General features: G+C 42.1%; 1 protein-coding gene across 1 annotated transcript in view; it reads left to right on the forward strand.

Annotated features, from left to right (window-relative positions):
* The window catches only part of LOC134615568 (ovochymase-2-like), a 148,592-nt gene that overhangs the window by 104,694 nt on the left and 20,070 nt on the right, over positions 1–23,828 (forward strand). Inside the window, exons 15-19 of the mRNA XM_063460113.1 lie at positions 5,874–6,037; positions 9,112–9,298; positions 14,363–14,581; positions 17,569–17,709; positions 23,481–23,714. Of these exons, the coding sequence (XP_063316183.1) occupies positions 5,874–6,037; positions 9,112–9,298; positions 14,363–14,581; positions 17,569–17,709; positions 23,481–23,714 (945 nt within the window). The remainder of the gene's footprint in view (positions 1–5,873; positions 6,038–9,111; positions 9,299–14,362; positions 14,582–17,568; positions 17,710–23,480; positions 23,715–23,828) is intronic.

Below are 23,828 nucleotides of genomic sequence, written 5' to 3' on the forward strand. Positions count from 1 at the left end.
GAAAGAGGCTAAGCAAGTTATAAGAGCTTCCAAATCACACACAGAAGAGAAAATAGCACAGTCAGTAAAAAAGGGGGACAAAACCTTTTTTAGATACATAAATGAGAAAAGAAAAGTAAAACAAGGATTAGTTAGATTAAAAACAAAAGAAGGAAGGTATGTAGATGAGGATAAAGGTCTAGCTGACTGCCTCAATGAATATTTTTGTTCGGTATTTACAGATGAAAATGAAGGAAAGGGACCTCAGTTAAGAAAAAGGATAAATGAGTCATTTATTACACGTGAGTTTACAGAGGAAGAGGTTCTATTTCAACTGTCAAAAGTAAAGACAAATAAGTCAATGGGACCTGATGGAATACACCCAAAGCTATTAAAAGAGCTTAGTGGTGTACTAGCAAAACCATTAACAGATTTATTTAACCAATCATTGATAACAGGAGTAGTCCCAGAAGATTGGAAGTTAGCGAATGTTGTGCCCATTCACAAGAAAGGTAATAGGGAGGAGTCGGGCAACTATAGGCCAGTAAGCCTAACTTCAGTAGTGGGGAAAGTGATGGAAACCATGTTAAAGGATAGGATTGTTGAACATCTAAAAACACATGGATTTCAAGATCAGAGACAACATGGGTTTACTTCAGGGGATCATGCCAAACTAATCTTATTGATTTTTTTGATTGGGTAACTAAAATTATAGATCAGGGTGGTGCAGTAGACATTGCTTACCTCGATTTCAGTAAGGCTTTTGACACTGTTGCACATAGAAGGCTTATCAACAAACTACAATCTTTGAGTTTGGATTCCAATATTGTTGAATGGGTAAGGCAGTGGCTGAGTGACAGGCAACAGAGGATTGTAGTCAATGGAGTATATTCGAAGCTTGGGCTTGTCACCAGTGGGGTACCTCAGGGATCTGTACTTGGACCCATTCTCTTTAATATTTTTATTAGTGATATTGCAGAAGGTCTTGATGGTAAGGTGTGTCTTTTTGCGGATGATACTAAGATATGTAACAGGGTTGATGTTCCAGGAGGGATAAGCCAAATGGAAAATGATTTAGGTAAACTAGAAAAATGGTCAGAGTTGTGGCAACTGACATTTAATGTGGATAAGTGCAAGATAATGCACCTTGGACGTAAAAACCCAAGGGCAGAGTACAGAATATTTGATAGAGTCCTAACCTCAACATCTGAGGAAAGGGATTTAGGGGTGATTATTTCTGATGACTTAAAGGTAGGCAGACAATGTAATAGAGCAGCAGGAAATGCTAGCAGAATGCTTGGTTGTATAGGGAGAGGTATTAGCAGTAGAAAGAGGGAAGTGCTCATGCCATTGTACAGAACACTGGTGAGACCTCACTTGGAGTACTGTACACAGTACTGGAGACCCTATCTTCAGAAGGATATTGATACCTTAGAGCGGGGCTTCCCAAACTTTTATGGCCCGAGACCCACTTTTCAAAATGGTAATTTTTCGAGACCCACTTGCTTTTTTTAATGCATATTTTAAAAAGTGAACACCAAGACAATCCGCTTTAGAGGCATACAATTGGCACACCATAGCAATCCGCTTTAGATGTACACCATGGCAATTGCTTTTAGAGGCATAAATCTGGCACACCATGGCAAACAGCTTAAGAGGCATACAATTGGCACACTATAGCAATCCGCTTTAGAGGCATACAGTTGGCATACCATGGCAATCAGCTTTAGAGGCTTACAATTGGCACACCATGGCAATCAGTTTTACAGGCATACAATTGGAACATTATGGCAGCTTTAGATGCATAAAATTGGTACATTATGGCAATCAGTTTTACATGTATAAACTTGGCACATCATGGCAACTTTAGGTGCATAAAATTGGCACACCCGTGCAATCAGTTTTATAGGCTTACAAATGGAACACTATGGCAACCAGGTTTAGAGGCATACAATTGGAACATCAGGGCAGCTTTAAATACATAAACTTGGCACACCATGGCAATCAGCTTTAGATGCATAAACTTGGCATATCATGGCAATCACTTTTAGATGCACAAACTTGGCACATCATGGCAATCAGCTTCAGAGGCATACAATTGGCAGTCAGATGCATTAAATTGGCACTCCATGGCAATCAGCTTTAAAAGCATACAATTGGCACACCATGGCAATCAGCTTTAGATGCATAAAATTGGCATATCGTGGCAGTTTTAGAGGCATAATTTGGCATATCATGGCAGTTTTAAATGCATAATGTTGATATATCATGGCAGTTTTAGAGGCAGAAACTTTGCATATCATGGCAATCAGTTTTAGAGGCATACAACTGCTTACTCACAGACTCAGTCAGAATCAGACGTTGTGTCCTGCTCATCCAGGCCCCTCACATTGATTATCCCACTGGTGGAACTAATGTAGAGAGAGCCCTGGTGCAAGTATGCTTTCTGGGGCCCCCTCTAGTGCAATTGTGGCCAAAAGGTAGATCTCCACCTGTCGGAGAACTTCAACAATGCTATGCCTGCTGGGAATCTACCATTTGTCCATCGTTGCAGGGTTATATTTGTGAGCAGTGTTTGAGCGTTTAAATGTAAGCATGTTTGTGTATTAAAGGACCACTATAGTGCCAGGAAAACAAACTTGTTTTCCTGGCACTAAAGTGCCCCGAGGGTGCCCCCACCCTCAGGGTCCCATTCCCGCCAGGCTGAAGGGAGAGAAAGGGGGTTAAAAACTCACCTTTCTCCAGCGCCGGGCTCCCTTGGCGCTGGGGACTCTCCTCCTTTAGCCGTCATCGGCTGAATGCGCATGCGCGGCAAGAGCCGTGCGCGCATATAGCCAGTCCATAGGAAAGCATTTTCAATGCTTTCCTATGGACGCTGGTGTCTTCTCACTGTGAAAATCACAGTAAGAAGCGCTGAAGCGCCTCTAGCAGCTGTCAATGAGTCAGCCACTAGAGGCCGGATTAACCCATTTGTAAACATAGCAATTTATCTGAAACTGCTATGTTTACAGCAGGCAGGGTTAATCCTAGATGGGCCTGGCACCCAGACCACTTAATTAAGCTGAAGTGGTCCTTTAAGTATGTGTGTGCATGTATGGGAGTGTTTGTATGTACTGTTGCCATTGGAATGTAGTGGTGTACTTGTTTGTAATGTTTGCGTCTGAACGCAGGGGTGTTTGAATGTAGTGCTGGACTTTAAATGTAGGTGTGCTTTTTGTGTGTAGTGTCGGTGTTTGAATGAAGGGGTGTTCGTATATCATTTTGGTGTTTTAATACATGGGTGTGTTTGTATGTAATGTTTGCGTTTGATTGCAGTGCGTGTGTAGTGGATGCAGTGTGTGTATAAATATACATATACACAATGTGTGTTTGGATGTAAGCATGTTTTTTGCATAGAGTATGTGTGCAGTGTATACACATACAGAGACACACACATACACACATACAGAGACACACACATACACATACTGACACAGCGATACACACACAATGACACTTATTTTCCTACACACAGATACACATACACTCATGTAAACAGATACACACTGACACAAAAGGAGACTCATACACATACACGCAGAGACAGGTGAGGGTGACCGTGTGGTAGGGAGTGTGTGTGCAGGTAACAGTGTAGGGGGTCAGGGTGAAAAAGGGTTACAGTGGGCGGCGGGCAGGGGGAGAAAGTGTTACAGTGGGTGGGCAGGGGAGAGAAAGGGCTATAAAGTAGGGGGCAGGGGGAGAAAGGGCTACAGTGTAGGGGGCAGGGGGAGAAAGGGCTACAGTGGGGGCAGAGGGGGCTACAGTGGGGGGGCAGGGGGAGAGAGGGCTACAGTGGGGGGCAGGGGGAGAGAGGGCTACAGGGCGGGGCAGGGGGAGAGAGGGCTACAGTGGGGGGCAGGGGGAGAGAGGGCTACAGTGGGGGGGGCAGGAAGAAAATGGGTTACAGTGGGGGAGCAGGGAGAGCAGGCGTTACAGTGTGGGGGGGCAGGGGTTACAGTGGGGAGAGGGGGCAGGGAGTGAAGGGGTTACAGGGTGGGGAAGGGGCAGGGAGTGAAGGGGTTACAGGGTGGGGAGGGGGCAGGGAGTGAAGGGGTTACAGGGTGGGGAGGGGGCAGGGAGTGAAGGGGTTACAGTTGGGGGGGCAGGGAGTGAAGGGGTTACAGGGTGGGGAGGGGGGCAGGGAGTGAAGGGGTTACAGGGTGGGGAGGGGGCAGGGGGCAGGGAGTGAAGGGGTTACAGGGTGGGGAGGGGGCAGGGAGTGAAGGGGTTACAGGGTGGGGAGGGGAAGGGGCAGGGAGTGAAGGGGTTACAGGGTGGGGAGGGGGCAGGGAGTGAAGGGGTTACAGGGTGGGGAGGGGGCAGTGAGTGAAGGGGTTACAGTTGGGGGGGCAGGGAGTGAAGGGGTTACAGGGTGGGGAGGGGGGCAGGGAGTGAAGGGGTTACAGGGTGGGGAGGGGGGCAGTGAGGGAAGGGGTTACAGGGTGGGGAGGGGGCAGGGAGTGAAGGGGTTACAGGGTGGGGAGGCGGGCAGTGAGTGAAGGGGTTACAGTTGGGGGGGCAGGGAGTGAAGGGGTTACAGGGTGGGGAGGGGGCAGGGAGTGAAGGGGTTACAGGGTGGGGAGGGGAAGGGGCAGGGAGTGAAGGGGTTACGGGGGGGGGGGTAGGGAGAAAATTATTTACATTAGGGGGTCAGGATTTGGGGGCTGTGTCCTACCTTAATTTAATTCCCTGGTGGTCCAGTGTCTCCCTGATGGTCCAGTGTGGTAACTCTCTGGTCTGCAGCTCCGCCGGGTGCAGAGCTGCAGACAGTGTAATAAAAATCTCGCGAGCTCCCTGAGTGTTGCCATGGTAACGCTCTGGGAGCTCGCGAGACTTCTATCACACAGTCTGCAGCTCTGCACCCGGCGGAGCTGCAGACCGGAGCTGCTGGGCAGATTGATTGGAGGGAGCCCGGCGGCATACAGGGCAGGCCGCCGGGCTCCCTCCTGGTGTCAGTCTGCCTGACTGCCGGCGGCCCTGGATGTGTGGGTCAGCGCGACCCACTGGGAATCGCCCTGCGACCCACCAGTGGGTCGCGACCCACACTTTGGGAACCGCTGCCTTAGAGAGTTCAAAGAAGGGCTACTAAACTGGTTCATGGATTGCAGGATAAAACTTACCAGGAAAGGTTAAAGGATCTTAACATGTATAGCATGGAGGAAAGACGAGACAGGGGGGATATGATAGAAACATTTAAATACATAAATGGAATCAACACAGTAAAGGAGGAGACTATATTTAAAAGAAGAAAAACTACCACAACAAGAGGACATAGTCTTAAATTAGAGGGACAAAGGTTTAAAAATAATATCAGGAAGTATTACTTTACTGAGAGGGTAGTGGATGCATGGAATAGCCTTCCAGCTGAAGTGGTAGAGGTTAACACAGTAAAGGAGTTTAAGCATGCGTGGGATAGGCATAAGGCTATCCTAACTATAAGATAAGGCCAGGGACTAATGAAAGTATTTAGAAAACTGGGCAGACTAGATGGGCCGAATGGTTCTTATCTGCCGTCACATTCTATGTTTCTATGTTTCTATGTTGTGCTGGTTGAAAAGGATGGATGGATTGATTGGTGGACAGATGAACATGTGCTCTATTGATTTCCCTGGGGGTTGATTTTACTGTTTGTATTATTATTGTGATTTTATAGCTAAACTATCAAAAAGCTACAATTCAAATAATTGATTTTGAAAATACAAAACAAAACATAATGTATCCATCTATTGCTTGTTCGATAGACTGTAGTAATAATGCTATTACACTAATACAAAAAAAGTTCAGTACTACTGAGATTATGACGCACAGTGATATTTTTACATTATGTAATAATTGTCATTTTTTGTAAATTAAAGGGAATTCCTTAGCACCAAAAGCAGCAGAAGCTTTAAATCAAGTGGCTCTGCCAGTTATCCCATATGAGACTTGCAAAACTCCTCAATACTGGTGGTTCCAAATGAGAGACACGATGATCTGTGCCGGATATGATCTACCTGATGAGCTGAAGTCAGTGTGCCAGGTCAGTACTCAGCGGTAGTATAAAAGAAAGAAACAAAGAAGCAAAATGTGAATTGCACAAAAACCTTCAGGTAATATTGATGGGTCAATACAATACTCTTCTCTTATGCTAAGAAGAGGAGGTCAGTTATGGAAATGGGGAAGAGTGTGAATTCAAAGTGAATTGAAAGTAAATTTCAATTTCATTATGTTCAATGTTTTCCAATGGCTTGGACATCACGTAACCAAGGTTTACTCAGGCAGTGCAGCGGAAGTTCCTCTAGTTGCCATCATACTGACAGCCACTAGAGGTGGACTTAACCCTGCAATGTTAATATTGCAGGTTCCAAATCAATGCAGGGTTAAAAGAACAGGGATACATTCATTAAGTTGAAGGGGTCTGGGTGGCTATAGTACCTCTTTAAATCTGCACATTTGAAACTAGTCTCAACACATATATCTGCATAGCCTTATTCTCTAAATTCTGAATAGCAGCGAATTTAAAAATAGAAAAATTGAAATCTCAATGGCAATACTAAGGCTAAAAGGGAGTGACCAATAGACATGAGCAATTCATAATTTTGTTCAAAATCAAATTTCGGCCAATTTTCTAATATTTTGGCAAAATCTGAAGCGTCTGAATTTTCGAATTGATGTAACTGATACTGTAGCAGAGCTGGAGATATTTTTTTTTTTTCAGATGAACTATTTTACACTAAAATGTCATTTCACTGCAATTTAGTGAAGAACCCCAAAAGTGTAATTGCTTGATATCATTAATGGATTTTGCATTTGGATGTAACATTCAGTTTAGGAAATAAACAACTTACTTTCAGAGCTATTAATGCTGCTTAGAAGATGAGAGACTGAGAGATCTGGAATGCTAACTTGTAGAAATAAATGGAGCAGCACTAAATAGGTTTATTTTAATTGACCTAATGCTCATTGCTTACCTCTTACTCTCCTTCCACAGCATTTTAGAGAACTTAGATATTTTAAAAACAATTGGTGTCTTTTACATCTGGAAATGGAAGAAAGCAAACAGTTTTAACAAATCAAAGATCAGATATTTCAATAACTTACTTGAAAAGCACACACTCACAAACACACACACACACACACATACAAACACACACATTACTAACACTGATAGTTGAATTCTAGCCATATTCATAGATCAATGTATTTATTCTGCTTTTGATCACACCAACGTTTAAGTTTCATAACTGTAGATTTCCTTTATACATTCATTAACACAAAACATTCTAGAGAAGCGAGACACTAGGCAAAGAGAGAAATCCATGGGGATTAAAAAAGGTTATCTAAGAAGTATTGCTGCATTTTGACTGACAGTCATATTATTGCAATTTGACTCATCAGCACACTAGTCAAAGCATTGTGAGAGATGTATAAACATAAACTATTAGCAGCTCTGTGACAGACAGGTGCTCACATAGTCATCTCTGCACCATGGTGAGGCACCCAGTGGCTAAAAAACGACAGACACCACACTCATTGCTCCGTAGCAGATGCACACATATGAGTTACTTCCCCCTGGCAGATATATGTATGTATCTATTACTGCTTCAAGAAGTACATACACATGCACATTTTACATTGTTCCATAATGTACATATGATTTTGCCATGACAGAAACACAGTAACAGTTACTGCAAGAAAAAATCATAACAAAACGCTTGGACTGTTGGTACGATAAAATCACTAGAGCATTATTGATTAGATCTATTCATCACAAAAAGTCAGAAAACCTGCTTTCCAACCAAACTCCACTATTGTTTCTACTTCACCAAGGGATTGTGGGTAGCAATATGCAAATGAGGCTTATATTGATTACTTTTATTACATCCATTATGTAAATATGGGAGCGAGCAGAGATCTGTGTTTCAGTCATGACAACCCTCTATCCAGTGCTTCCCATTGGACCTTGTTCATCTAATTGAAGCACAGCACAGATGAGGGAGGATTGTATAAAGCACAGCAAAGATGAGGGAGGATTGTATATGGCATAGGCCTCAAGAATAGTTAGTTAAAAGATGAGAATTAGATGTATTTTTGGCTCCTGTGTGAAGTGTTTTGAAGGGGGAAATGGTGACATCACATGTAAAGTGTAGGGTTTGTGGTAACGGGATAGGAGGGAGTGAAAAATGGAGACAATGAAGACTGGGGCGACACATTTTTTTATTTTTGTATTTCTACTTTGTGTCTATATTGTCTTATTTCAAGATTTGGTAGCAATATGATAATAAGATTGGAAAAAGTGAGAAATGGAGACCCAGTGGCAGAATAGGGAGAGGGAGGGGAAATTATATTTATTAATTTATTCATTTCTATGTGTCTTTATGTTGATTCAATAAAAACACTCTGGGGGGGGGGGGGGACATTTGTTTACAGTTTTGTAGATATTATCCTAAGAAAACATGAAGGTAATTCTTTCTACATGTTTTCTTTGGGGGTGTATGAAATCTTGGCTTGCAATAGCTGAAGATCTAGATTCCACAGCTACTGCATCTCACCCCCTCTTCTCTGGCAAAGATGAGGAAGAAGGAATAACCTAATCAGAAGGTTTATAGAAAAGCCATATAGCTGAAGTGCTTTATATGTTTGGAGTGTTTCATTGAGCACACCCATCATTGCGAATTCCAGTTACATAAACGTTATTTACATAAAGCTGATTTTTTTTTCGCACTATGTATCTGCTATATTTTTCAGATTAATTATGTAAACATTTATTAAAATGATTTTACCATTGCAGATCACTGTCCCCCAGTTTCAAATCTCTTCATTTGGGAAAATGTTGCTCAGCATGTCTCTTTTCACCTGATTCTTCACAGTTTACTTCTTACCGTAACATTATTTTAGTAATAAACACCTAGGATCCAGTTGGAAAATGTATTTATTTTTTCATTTGTAGAGAACTATTTCTGGGCACTAGGGATAGATATGTAGCCCTCGGTACAGTTTCTATATTCCATGCCTCGTAGCATTAAATTAAATTAAATTAAATTGTTTCACCTGTGAACTAAGATATCATATTTTGCTCCATTTCAGTAACAATATTATGTCTTTAAATCTCAGGGAGATTCAGGTGGACCACTAGCCTGTCCATCTTTGCAAGACAATTCAACTTGGGAGGTCCATGGGGTCACCAGTTTTGGGGTCGTTGGCTGTATTATGGACAAAAAGCCAAGTGTATTTACCCGCACATCTGCCTATATAGACTGGATCCATCAAACCATGAAAAAATATTTATTTGATAACAATGGTAAGTGTGTTCCCTTTGTGTAACAAATTGGTGTAGCCGTTCGAGGACGAAATATAAAAAACATTTTTAAAAATCATTAATATAGTGTCTTGCTGAGGGCAATCTAGATGTTGCCATATAAATAAGAAAGACATACGTTTAAAATATAACCCCAGTTATCTTTGACCAGGCTGACCCAGGATGAAATGAATTACTTTAAATATATCAGTGTAGTTCCTGATTAAATTGCCTATCACTTAAAGTAGGCATTAATCACATGAATATGAAGATGCTCTTTAATGTTTTATTAAATGTCACAAATGACATTGCTGTGAGTTTCCCTTTTATAACTGCTATGGATATTTATTCTAAACAGTAAATTTAAGTCAAGTAGAAATATCTGTGCCATTAATTTCTCATCACTACTTCAAATATTTATATCTTATATATAAGATAATATCCAGTGCGCTTACTCACTAAACAGCAATGTAAACGCTCACAAAAAGCAATAAGCTTTTTAAAAACACCTGACTTAGGCAAAAGAAATATGGATTTAGTTACAGTGCATGATCATACATTGCCTGCCACAATGCCAACGTACCCCATTTGGGCAGGTCCTATCCTAGCAACCTAATGCCTTGTGAAATTATTCCACTTACTTGGGAAATCCTTAAATGGAGTCCTGAAAAGAGGGATCTGTGACCTTCAGGGGTACACAGCCATGGGAACTGGCCTGAACTCCCAAACATGTCCACACATGAAACCAAGAGAGCCGTACTCATTATATATATGTGTGATTTTTATTTTTTTTATATATTTATATAGTATAATTGTGGGCCATATTCCTACTCGTGTTTTTTTTATGAATCCAGCAATGTCTCACAGAGAAGCAATGGCTGGGTTTTTACAATGTTTCTTACAGAAGTAAATTGCTCTTAGGTGACATTGCAATGAAACAACAACTTTTCAAATAAAAGATTGTGTAAGGTCTCCACAGTGTGATTCATCTGGCAAAAAATAGCATTTTTCCTTCAATGAGTACATATGATATAAATAGAACAAGTCTGACAGAATAAATTAAAAGAATCAAGTCAGTGTGTTCTGAGTATGAATGTATTTTTTCAGTCTATAAGCAGGATTTTACTGATATATAATAAGACATATAACAGTATCCCCAAAATGTATATTTTTTAGATTGTATTGAAGTGATTGAAATGACTTGCTTTAATTTCACATTAGTAAACCTCCAGTCGCTGTTTCCTCTGGAGATAGCTGTAGTGGTTATGATGCTTGCAATAAGAAAATAAGAAATCAGCTTTTGTAATACTGTTACCCTTGAATTAATGCTATGTGCAATGTAACACTCCAAGCACCATAACCACTCCAGTCCACTGTAGTGATTATGGTGCCAGGAGGGCCCCCGCGCTGTCCCACAGTAAGATGTTCAATTGTTTTACTACAGTTTGACAACTTACCTGGGTCCCACTGGGTGCCCACACCACATCAACTAGATTGCTGTGTTGAGCAAGGACCAGGCGCATTGGATCACAGTTTTTAGTTGATGTACTCAGCCAATGATTTCAGGTCTTGCTTTGCTCTAAGCAGTGGAAGCACCCGGTGCGATGAAAGCACCTGGCAAGATCCAGGTTAGTTCTAAAATCATACTAAAATGGTTTGACATTCTACAACAGGATGACACCAGGGCATACTTGGCACCATAAGCACTGCAGTGGTTATGATTGGAGTGGTTTTTTTTTTGGTTTTTTTTATATAATTCTTTATTTTTGTTGTGCACATTAGAACAGGCGAGTTTGTATAGCCAAAACCGCAGGAACAAGCTTATTAACATTAGACATTATAATACTTCAGTGTGGCATTGCAATGTGCTGCACATTTTTAGTAATAATGATAATAGAGCAGTTAGTGGTATAAGTGTCAAAGGATGATATATCATAATGCTAGTACTCAATGAATGCAGATGTTGGAACACCCAAGCGGCCCCAGTTTAAGTTATCAGGTCACATGGGCAACAAGTTCAACATTGTTATCTACTGAGAGCAAGCTAAATAAACGCTAGGCAAAATATATGCAACATTAAGTGGGAAAATAGAGGAGGATAAACAAAAATCAAGTCTTGTGGTGGTTGTAGGAGGAGGTTAGTGCCAGCCGGCAAGCGTCCAGTCTTTGGTCAACCAATGCCACTTTGGGGTATTACTGAGTGTAGATGCACCAGGACAGTCAGCAAGCACAAGGGCCTATATTTAAGCTGTGGTGGCTCCGTAGTGGAAAGTGAAGGTGTACCCAACTGGAGCCTCAAAAGTCTCCCATGTAAGCCAGTTGCTCCGGGTAGAGTGGATTTGAGCTGAGCTGTTGGGTATTTGCGCCCTGCTTCTGTTGTGGTGCCTGGGCCTGGGCGTCTCTGCCATTTTCTGGTTCGGCTTGATCTTGGAGCATGCTTGCCCCGCCTGTGGTGCCCTGGGAGTCTGTGAGTTGCCTGGATGTGTGTTTCCTGGGTATTTCCCCGGGATTGTTCTCTGACACTGCATTTCAGCTGCTTCCGGAAACGGGCAAAGATGATGTTGAGTCTGGCCTCCCAGTCGGTTAATGCAGAGCTAGGAGGGATGGTGTCCACCGGTCCAAAGGTGGGAAGGGGGAAGGGTAACAGAGCACTTGCTTGACATTAGTTGGTATTGTGCATCTCCGATTCCATAGAGCAGCCACCTCTCCTCCCGGTGCGCACTAGGCCTCATCCGCCATGGTGGGGTAAAGAAACTCTCTTCAAGGTTGGAGCAGCTGGACAGCGTATCAGGTAGGTCGGGGGGAGCAAATCCTACTCTCAGCTGTATTTTGGCAATAAAAGTAAGGTCACAGGAAGGATTTTTAAACAAGACAGTGGAGGAGCTCCCTCACGATTCAGCTCTCCACCATGGCAGTCGGGCCCGGCCCCCATGATTGGACTGTTCTTCTAAGGTCACTAGGTGGCGTGATCAGTTGTTGTTTTTTGGGGGGAAGTTAAAGGAACACTGTACTATCTTCAAGTTTATTATATTTCAGATGTATTTGTATTAATATTCTGTATATCTCCAAACACAATTCCAATTATTTATTTATTAGTAATATTACATTTAAAATAAGTATTTACCTTGTTTCTTACAGTTGTTTAGTTGACCTAGCGGCATTACGCCCCTCCCCCTTTTGCGTCATCAGTTACTTATCATTCGGGTCCAATCACTAGCTTCTCATAGAAAAGTATTGCGGACCATACGCGCATGCGCAGCATTTGCCACTATGCGCCAATCAAATTACACTCATAGGGAATCATTATATTCAATGATTCCCTATGAGAAGCTGCGAACCCTTGATTGCGCATGCGCTCCATTTGCACATTCACGAGCAGTGAGATGAGTCAGAGATTGGCTCACTGCTGTAACCTATTGTCCCGCCCCCCCCCCCCACTCGAGGGGACAATAGGCACCTGTTTGAACAATCTAAATAGTGACAATGGGGGGAAGGACTTAGGTCCTTCCCCCGGCCCCCACCCATGAGCGGCGGGAGGGGCCCTAAGATGATACGGGGGACCTATTGTCTCCCCAGCACCCTACCCCTGTGAAGCGGGTGGGGCTACGTGAAAACCCCCCACAAGGTGACTAGGGGTCCCCAGGTCCATAGTAACCCCCCTTTAAATAAATTACTACCTACCAACTATTCAACGATCAGAGCACTCTTATTGGTTGGCTTGGAATCCAACCAATCAGAGTGCTCTGAGTAATTTTACACAGCCAGGGAAAATTCCAAAGAACTTTCCCACGCTGTGTAAAATTACTCAGAGCACTCTGATTGGTTGGATTCCAAGCCAACCAATAAGAGTGCTGAGTACCCAATCAGGTAAGGCTCACTATTTATCTATCAGAGCGCTCTTATTGGTTGGCTTAAACCACCAAACAGAGCGCTCTGAGACAAATTGCTGGGCGTGGGAAGGCTTTAAAAGCCTTTCCCCGCCCTGCAGAGCTCAGTCTGCGCGTTTCCCTCGCTGGGTGAAGATGGATTAATTTTTCAGTGTCTGGGGGTTTTTTTCCGGTGTCTTTTTTCGGGGGTTATTTTTTTATATTAGAAGTTCGATGGAAATTATGGATTTTTATTTGACCTTTTTTGGGCTGAAAAAAGAAGGTTTTAGAAATAGAAGACATCTAATGGTAAGTATAATTTTTTTTCAGGTATTTAGATTTATTACTTCCGCCCTCACTATTTTTAGGGTGAGGGAGGTAGGTAGTAAGTTATTTAAAGGGGGGGTGACTAAGGGTCTCCTTGTGACCCCAGTCATCTTAGGGCTCCCTGTATCATCTTAGGGCCCCCACCCACCGCTCATGGGTGGGGGCCGTGGCAGGGGACAATAGATCCCCTGCCATTGTCACACTATGTCCCCCTGCTAGTTAATAGATGGGTGTGGGGTTAGTTAATAGATGGGGGGGGTTCACAACAGTGCTTACTGTTTAGTAGATATGCCCCTACTTGCGGCATAGCGAGTAGGGGCATTCGGAAGGTTTTAACCTCCCTTATGCTAACATAGGGGTCATATTGACCCCCATAGAGTGAGGGAGGGCATGTGGGGGTTTAGGAAGTGGCGGGGAGCACAGCTCCCTGGCGCTTCTATTTTTACATATTACAAGGAGGGAGCTGCGAGCCGGCAGCTCTCTCCTTGTAACAAACGAACAAACAAACAAACAAACACCAACATTCAGTCTTAAATTCGCTACGGTTGGATGGTTAGTGAATAGTCCCCAGTACAGTACATGTACAGTAAGCAGCACTGAATTTGATGGTTTTGTTCATATATCTACCATTTCAATAAAAATACACGAGCAAGTAGTGAGACAACCCAATGGTTATACAAATTGTTACATCACTGAAATCACTGTCTTATTTCCCAGCTAAATAATTATTAGATTAATTTTGACAGTACAGTTAACATTTAGGTAACAATGGTAACAATGGTCACATTAATTATTTTTCACATTTCACTTTCATGATCTGATATGGTCACATTAAAGAAGTCTAAATATTCTATTTTATTCACTATAAAAACAGTGTCTCGCTGTGGCAGTGCCAAAAATCTGGAAGATAAGAAGGGGACATTCACATCAATGAGATTTCCTTCGACATATGTGAACGATGCCAGTTGTTCATGGAACATTATAGCTCCAGCGGATAAAGTCATCCACTTGCACTTTAATAATTTCTTAATAGAAGACAGCACTGGATGCCTCAATGACAAATTGTCTATCTCAGATGAGCTGGGTATTCTTGGTAAGTTATGCATTATTATTCTATATATGCAGGGCAGGTGTAAGGACATTTGGCTACACAGACAAAGATACATTTTGCCATCACCCCCCTGCAAATAAAAATGCATCTTCACCTGTGTTTTTCTTAACCCCTCTTTTGAATTTCTTACCTCCATTTGTGTTCCATATTCCATCTTTTGATTGTCTTACCCTCTTTGGTGTATCTTTACTTATTGGGACCACTAGTACAATTAGTCTACCCGTATATCACCTATGGATATTGTTATATTTATAATGGTAATGCTTTCTATAATAATCTCCTATAATTATGCCTCCATATCCAAGTGCATAAAAAACCCACACATATCAGTGAATAAATCTTAAATTATTAAAGGAACAGTGCCGATAGTCTGCCAATACATTACTTGTGATAAATATCATTATAAATGTTCCTGTAATAAAATAACCAAAACAAAAGTGCGTGTCAAAAGACCAACACAAAAAAAAAAAAAAAAAAATACTTCCTTATTTTTCTGTCTTCCGTCTTCCATCTACACCTCTGTTTCCCTCCTTCCAGTCTTCTCTTTAATCCACAAAAATGGAAAAAATGAGGGCAGCGCAAACAATTGCAAATTGCTGCCCTCATTTTTTTCTATTTTTGTAGATTACTTTACCCTGCTTGGAGCTGGAGAGACAGGTGTCAGCAGCACAATAGGAAAAGTTTGTATTTGGATTTTCTCTGGGTACTGCAGTAACCCTTACCACAGCTATATACTAGTCTTCTCTTTAGGATGATACTCTATATTATTGTTTATACGCCAGTCTCTTGCTTTTTCACTTGAGTTGGATGTCCACCAGATGTTGTTATAGAATATCCTGTTGCCAAAACCTAATTAAGGAGGTAGTCCTCGTATACTACTTTAAATCAGAAGGCAGGTAAGTAACAGCTTCTTAAGAGAAGAAGAAAATAAAAATAAATTATTCAGATAGCCTACTTTTGCTATTCATAAATCAGAAATACATTATGATATATCCCAGCTACAATGTCCAGACATTTGGAGGGGATGTTGAGCAGATAATAGTTTGCCAACTTTTACAAAGAGAGTATAGAGTGGTTTAATCTTTACTTCTATTCCTCTCCTTTCCTTTTGTTTTCAATGCCTAATTCTTGTAACACGTCCTTCAACAGATATCTGGTAATATGATGTAGCTGACCTGAGCTCAGAGTCAACCTCACGGTCTTTTTAAAGTAATTGTTTTATGAAAATTATGAATTCTAATATAGATTCAGCCCTTGTACCTCTATTCTGCAGCCACATACATATCTCTCTCCATGGGGCTCCACTCCGGTCACAGTAGCACCTCAATGTTTAATTTGAGCAGACCTTTGCTGGTCCATAATAGGTGTCTCAATTCAGTAGGATCCCTTCTAGTATCTCTTTAGGGCGTCTCCCCGCCTTATAGGTGATTTACTTCTTCGGGACCAGGTGGCGTGGCTATAGGATACCGCCGGTCTCTTTCTCGCCTTCCCTAGCCCCTCTTTGTGTCTCTCCCGTCCCCCGCATCTCTGTGTTTCTGTCTCTCAAGCACATCTATGTTCCTCTTTTTCCACCAATCCCTCTGTGTGTCTCTTTATTCTCCCCCACAGTCCCAGTATGTCTCATTATCCCTCTCGGCCCATCTGTGCTTCTTTCTCTTCCCCAGCCCATTTGTGTCTCCTCCCCCAAGCCCTTCTGTTTGTCTCTTTTTCCCTCACTCCAGCCCCTCTGTGTTTCTTTTTTTCCCCTCCAATGCATTTGTGTGTCTCTTCCCTCCAAGCCCCTCTGTGTGTCTCCTTCTTCCCCCAGCCTCTCTGTGTGTCTCATCCCTATCCTCAGCCCGTCTATGTGTCTGTCTCTCCCACCCACACGTGGGCCGGTGCAACCTAATCAGCTGATTATTATATGACCTTATGTTTGCGCCAACACCGAATATAGGTTTTCTCAAGTATCACCAAAATGTCTGTCCACAAACTCCCAAAATTCAAACAAAGGTTTTGGCATAACTTAGAAAGTTATAACATATGCTATATAAAGAGGCCTGTAAATTCACTCTGGATAGTCTCCAGCTCATCAGGAGCATAGAACAGGCATAATTGGGATATCTTTCCAAACCTTCCCTTCCAAAAATTTAGCAAGGTTATGAGGTGCCTAGGGTCAAGTCCTTTATTTGCAACCTAAACCATAGTTCCATACCGCCAACAGATTGCAGGTCCCTTACCGAGGATTTATTATTATTAGTATAATAATAATAATTAATTTATAATTATTATTATTATTATAACAATTAATAAAACTGTTTACTGCACCTCCCATATAGTCTGCCTACTAACCCCTCCCATTGCCTTAACTCACACTCCTATCTCTCTATACTTGTTCCCCCTTTGATAGTCCATAACACCCTCCCTGATCATGGCTGGTCTCTCCTTGCCTTGCATGTCCTGTTTTCTCCTTTCCTTAATCTCCCCAATGCAACTCCAGGCCACTGGTGATATGCGGGTGCTAGAAGATATGGCTTTCGCCTCACACACACAGTGCATCCTGCTCCGACATATCGCAATGTACTAAGGAGGCTTGGGAAACAGGGGACAGAGAACAGATCTTCAGGAGAGCTTTGCCACCTACATTACTAATGGTAACTCTGCACACTAATGGTGACTCTGAAAACATAGCTGTGGGGTCAGCCTCTTGACCAACACCAGAATTAAAAGGAGCTAATCATGGGATACTTGGGAGATGTCTGTGAGCTCTCCAGCTATCCCTCTGCCCCGATCATGCATGTGCTACGGTGTCACAGCTCTCTGATAGTGTGTGGGGGTGGAGTGCAGGGGTAGCTGACACAACTAACCCTTTGGTGACTTGTCAGACCATCGGGATGGGGACAACCACCCTCGCCCCCACCCTTCACTGAGCCTTTTTGTATTTATTTTGTCTTTACAAAGCATGACAGTCTCCTTTCCCTGGCTTCTAGGTTCACACTGTGGAAGCTATGCTCCATCTGACCTCGTTAGTTACAGCAATTCCCTGTCGGTGAATTTTATTAGTAACAGCAGAGTGGTGGATACAGGATTTTCTGCAACTTGGGAATTTGTGGACCCTGCTGCTATCCCTGGTAAGTTAGAACAGATTCTGAAAGCTACACACATTACAGAAAAAACATGTAAATAGCACCAGGTTTGGATTCATCATCCTTAGGGATAAGCCCAGTAAAATTCCCAGAAAAACCTGCGAAAGAAAGCTGCTGCTATATTATTATACCATAAACAGACAACTCTCATGCAAATAAGATTAGCTCCATTAATTCAACATCATTCTATGTTATTTAATTATTACAGGCATTTATAAAGCTCCAATATATTCTGCAGAGCTGTACAATTGGGAAAAAGACCGTCCAATAAAAACAGACCAATACAAATGGTAAAGGGCGTCTAGGAGAGGCAAGCAGTGGAAGGGGGGAATGGTAGAGCAAAGTAGACATCTCCTGTATACATTTCAAATATTTGCCAACCAATTTCTATCAGCCAAAGTATTAATAACTACATGTACCTGCAAGTAAAAACTATTACACTAGTAAACTATAAGTAAAAATGCCAGCATTCTTGTAGAAAGTGAATAATATTAACAAAGATGAAATAAGTCCAGTGGAGTATCTTCCAAATTTCAATTTCATACCTTAAAGTTGCAGTGCTTAGTTGAAATGAAGGGGTTTTGTTTTAGCTGCTTTGACGAGGACGAGGGCCTTAAAGTTGCAGTGTTAGCCTATGTTCTCCTTCTTGGAAGAATCTTTTGTTAAACCTGTCCACCTCTAATAATTGGTAATATGTCTTACTATTAATTTTGTGCAAAATCAAAACAACTGTGTTAAAGACACTGATACATTTTACAACTGTACATTAGTAGTGAGAGAATACTGACACCTAGTGGTGACCAATTTAATCAACTATTGTCATCTTTGGCATCTACTCTATTACAACATAGGTTGCAATAAAATGATGTAAATTCTTTTCATATATTATTATTTTATAAAGTGATAAAATACATAGCTATGCTGTGCAATAGGTAAAGAGAACCTACAAATAATTTCAGTAGGACAAGATAGACATATAAGAGCATCTGGGGACAAGGACCCTGTTCAAAAGAGCTGCTTCCATAGGTTATTGTCTTTGTCTTCTGACCCACGGTACCTTATAACTGCCTCAATTTCTATAAATCAGCTATTAGCCTAATCCTCACTCTTGATCCAGGTGGATGAGGATGTGGAATGTAGCTTTGAGCTTCATTGGAGGTTGCATATATAAAGTAAGACTTGGACAACAACCTTCACTTACTCTTAAAGATGCTAGAAAGTTTGTCAAATGGTTAGAACCCTAACCAATAGAATTTAATTTCAGTCCATGTATTTTACTGTAATCATATGTTTTCCTGGACAGCCATATCCATGTTGGCGCTATATAAATGGCAATAATAAATAAATAAATAAAACTCTACTTATCTCCATCTCATGATATTGTGTTTTCACCCGCACTTACTTATAACATGATATGGAATCCCACACTATGCAGCTCTGAAGAATCTGGTCTGGTGTGTGGAGGATCATGCAGGGCGCACACCCATAGAGGGAACCACAACACTGCCCTAATAGATTGCATGGTGTACAGCGGTGTGCAAGGAGCTGTTATCTCACCACTCCATCACAATCCCTGCCAATTAGCTAGTGCACAAGACGTATCCAGCAGATATGTGAAGCTCAGAGTTGTTCAGGAGATTGGTTAAACCTGTCTTTTCGAAGTCTGCAAGGGATGAGAGTGCCTAGAAACCCTGCTCAGCTCTTAGCCCTGTGTCTCTTCCGAGGGCCGGTGCATCTTCACCTGTTTGCCTCTTAACCCCCCTTTTGTTTCTTATCCCCTATTTTAAATGTGTTAGGCCCTATTTTTACCATTGTGTGTCTTACAAACCCCCTTTGTGTGACTTACTCCACCCTTTGTGTGTCTCCTTCTCTCCCAGCCCCTTTGTGTATTTTACTCTTTCCAGCTTCTTTGTGTGTTTCTCTTTCACCACTAGCCCGTCTGTATCTCTTTTTCCTCTTTTCCAGACCCTTTGAGTCTCTTTCACCCCCAGCCCCTTTGTTTTTCCACCCCAGGCCCTTCTGTGTGTCTCTTTCATCCCCAGCCCCTCTGTGTGGCTTTCTCACCCCAGGCCCACCTGTGTGCCACTCTCCCCTCCATGTCCCTTAGTGGTCCTCTCCCCTTCCTGTCCCTTAGTGTTCCTGTCCCCTTCCTGTCCCTTAGTGGTCCTCTCCCTCCCCTTCCTGTCCATTAGTGGTCCTCTTCCCTTTCTTCCCTGTGTTCCTGTCCTCTCTCCTCCATGTCCCTTAGTGTTCCTCTCCCCTTCCTCCCCTGTCCCTTAGTGTTCCTCTCCCTTCCTTCCACTGTCCCTTAGTGTTCCTCTCCCCTCCCTTCCCTGTCTCTTAGTGCCCCCCCCCACCCCCCTTAGTGTTCTTCCCCCCTCCTCTTTTCCCTTCCCTCCCCTGTCCCTTAGTGTTCCTCTCTCTCCCCCCACCCCAGTGGTTTGCTCCCATCCCTCCCTGGTATGCTTTATTACATCTCTTGTAGCGTGGCCGAGCAGAGCAGACCACAGTACAGGAGCTCCTGATTCCTGTACCAGGGTGCGCTCCACTCAGCCACGCTACATTGTGTGACTGGTAGGAGGGAGCGCTGTGCGCTTCCTTCCTGATGGTCACTTTAAACTAGTGCCCCCGAGAGCCAGTGCCCACATTATGGACACGCCGGCCCTGTCTACTCTCCATTTGAGCTCCATTTGGACTGCAAAATCTTGACACTTATCTATTTAACAATGCAATACTGTCTTTGAATGAGCTAGAGTCTGGTCAAGATTTCAGAGTGTATGCATGAAACCTAACCTAACTGAAATTCAGATTCAGATGCTTGAAATATGTGTCTGATATGTGATAAAATCAGGGCTTGAGTCCTGAAGGAACTCGTGGGAATGGCATTAATGTACTTTTTCCACAGCACGAACACCATTCCTGCTAAGGAAAATGTAGGTAGGGCAGCACCAGCCATGATATGGCTCTCTGTAACTTAAAGGGACACTATAGTCACCTGAACAACTTTAGCTAAATGAAGCAGTTTTGGTGTATAGAACATGCCCCTGCAGCCTCACTGCTCAATCCTCTGCCATTTAGAAGTTAAATCACTTTGTTTATGAACCCTAGTCACACCTCCCTGCATGTGACTTGCACAGCTTTCCATAAACACTTCCTGTAAAGAGAGCCCTATTTAGGCTTTCTTTATTGCAAGTTCTGTTTAATTAAGATTGTCTTATCCCCTGCTATGTTAATAGCTTGCTAGACCCTGCAAGAGCCTCCTGTATGTGATTAAAGTTCAATTTAGAGATTGAGATACAATTATTTAAGGTAAATTACATCTGTTTGAAAGTGAAACCAGTTTTTTTTTCATGCAGGCTCTGTCAATCATAGCCAGGGGAGGTGTGGATAGTGCTGCATAAACAGAAACAAAGTGATTTAACTCCTAAATGACAGTGCATTGAGCAGTAAAATTGCAGGGGAATGATCTATACACCAAAACTGCTTTATTTAGCTAAAGTAATTTAGGTGACTATAGTGTTCCTTTAATAGGCCGGTGCAGAGATCAAACATCTGCCTCACCTGTATGGGTCAGTCTGTGTGTGTGCATTGGTCAGTCTGTGTGTGTATGGGTCAGTATGTGTATATGTATGGGTCAGTGTGTGTATTTCTATGGGTCAGTCTGTGTATGTTTATATGGGTAAGTGTGTATTGGCTGATCAGTGATTTGGTTAGTGTGTGTGTGTGTTTGTATTGGTCAGTGTGTATTTGTATAGGCCAGTATGTGTTTGTATTGGTCAGTGTGTGTGTCTGTGTGTGCATGTATGTATGTCTCAATGGGTGTTAGTATGTCAGCGTGTGTCAGTGAGTGTATGTGTGTCAAGGAATGAAAAGATTTCTAAAAAGTTATTTTTTGGTGTGTATATAAAATTAACTAGTGTTATGTAATACGTGTGGTTTGTTGAGAAAATTGTCCCTGGAATTTTTTTCTAAATGTTGGCAATTGTGGGAAACCTACACATGCACCTCAGCTTCTAATATCTCTCGCAAGCTCCGACACTTACAATATCAGAGCATTGCTGTGGTATTCCACCGCATCACTCTGACATTGAATGCAAGTCCCCGAGCTCCAAGAGAGAGCGTGGCCTGCCCTGCATCTAGTAAATGGGCAGCAACCTGGACTACCACGGATCTGCATGACCCCTCCCTTCAAGGTTAGAACAGGGAGGGTGAAATAATAAAAAATATATATTATTACAATAAAAAAAGAACACCACCACCACACACACAGAACAACCTAACAGACAGTAGACCCCCTCCACACACAATAAACCCCCACATACACAGTACACACTCCATCACATCATACACCCCACCCACACGCACAGTACACCTTTCACCACACACTCTAAACAATTGCAGTACACACCTCACACATACACACTTCACCTGCATAAATACTTCATCTCCTAACACATTCACACTTACGCACTTCACCCCTTTACACAAGTACTACAACCACTATATACATGCAAACATGTACACTACAGCTCCTTGATACACACACAGAATGTAATCCCTATATAAACCACTCACTCACATACGGCAGCCCCTAGATCCAAAGGCACATGCTCTAGAAGCCCTATACACACACTAGAACCCCTGTCAACACACTCACAATCTCTCCAGCCCTTATACATATGCACATGCATAAGCCCCATCTACACATAGTACAACACACCCTTTACACACACATCACCACAAACGACCCCTCCTACACACACATCATCCCTATCCAGTTTTCTTCTTTGGTATCCCACTTATTTGGACACTAAAGACAAGACACAAGCAAACGCAGTAAAAACATGTCATTAAATTTGCTTGCTCTATGAAAAAAAACACAGGAGGGGTAAAAATCGTGGGTGAGTTCTTATACCTTTTTTCCCTGGGACTTGAACCCTGGTTAAAATCCAGGACTGAATTTTACAAATCTGGCAAACAGATAAAACAGATCTGACAGCAGGCAAACAGATAAAAGAAAGAGTTAAGTTTGTGGTGGCTGGCCAGCCACCACAAATCAAATAATGAATTCTCTCTTTATGCTCTTATCAGACATGCTGCTTGGGCATATCTACTAAATTGTGAGCAGCCAATAGCCCCTTGGCAGTGGGATGGGGTATTAGTATAACAGTTATAGATGTGCAGTGAGCAAACATTCGTGATTTTGGTAGAAATTGTGAAAAACATTTGTGTTAGGTAAATAAAATATAGTATTCACAAATTAAATAACTGATTTAAATCAGACACTGAATGGTAGTGACCAATTTGTGCTCATTTGGTTTAGATGACTGAATTTTAAACATATTTGCTGATAGTAAATGTGAGAATAGCAAATCTGATCTGAGTCCAGTCATTTTCACCAAATTCTAATCCATCTGGTTTAAATTCGATGTTTAATGGATAACCTTGTAAAGGATAATAAATACTAATAACTGGTTGGGCACAACATCCGGGGGCCATCTCTCCTCAATGTCGCATAGGCTATTTTCTGACCTAAGAACTAACTTTCTTGTTGTCATGAATGCATAATGGGCTTACCCTAGGAGTATCTGTGTTTTTAATTTATTTTTAAAAATGCTGCTTGCTAGAATCGGTGTCCATACCCTGTTCAATTGCCCAGCATTATATATCCTACTATTTGTTGTCTCTTCAATAAAGTGTTGTGCCTATTTTTTTTAATGTAATATAATTTCTGAATCGATAAAATTATTTTATAGGAATTGCACTATGTGGAGGAAATTATGATTCGGATAACGGAGATTTTATGTCCCCTAACTACCCTGATGGCTCCTACATAAACAGTCATGCTTGCACGTGGAAAATTGCAGTGCAAGCAGGCAAACAACTCCAGATTGCCTTCACAGACTTTTCTCTTCAAGCTGCCGTCGCAGGAGTTTGTCCGGACTATGTTGAAGTTTATGACGGAGATAAAGCCGGAGCTCCTGTATTGGGTAAGTTGTCGTTTGTGGTTCTAAAATAAATTAATTTTGTCAGTGACTTTGATGCAAGTACTGTCTTGCTTTATCAAGCAGAAATGTTCAGAACACACTGTAACATACACTGTC

The sequence above is a fragment of the Pelobates fuscus genome, chromosome 6, assembly GCF_036172605.1.
Source record: "Pelobates fuscus isolate aPelFus1 chromosome 6, aPelFus1.pri, whole genome shotgun sequence".
In the NCBI taxonomy this organism is placed as follows: domain Eukaryota; kingdom Metazoa; phylum Chordata; class Amphibia; order Anura; family Pelobatidae; genus Pelobates; species Pelobates fuscus.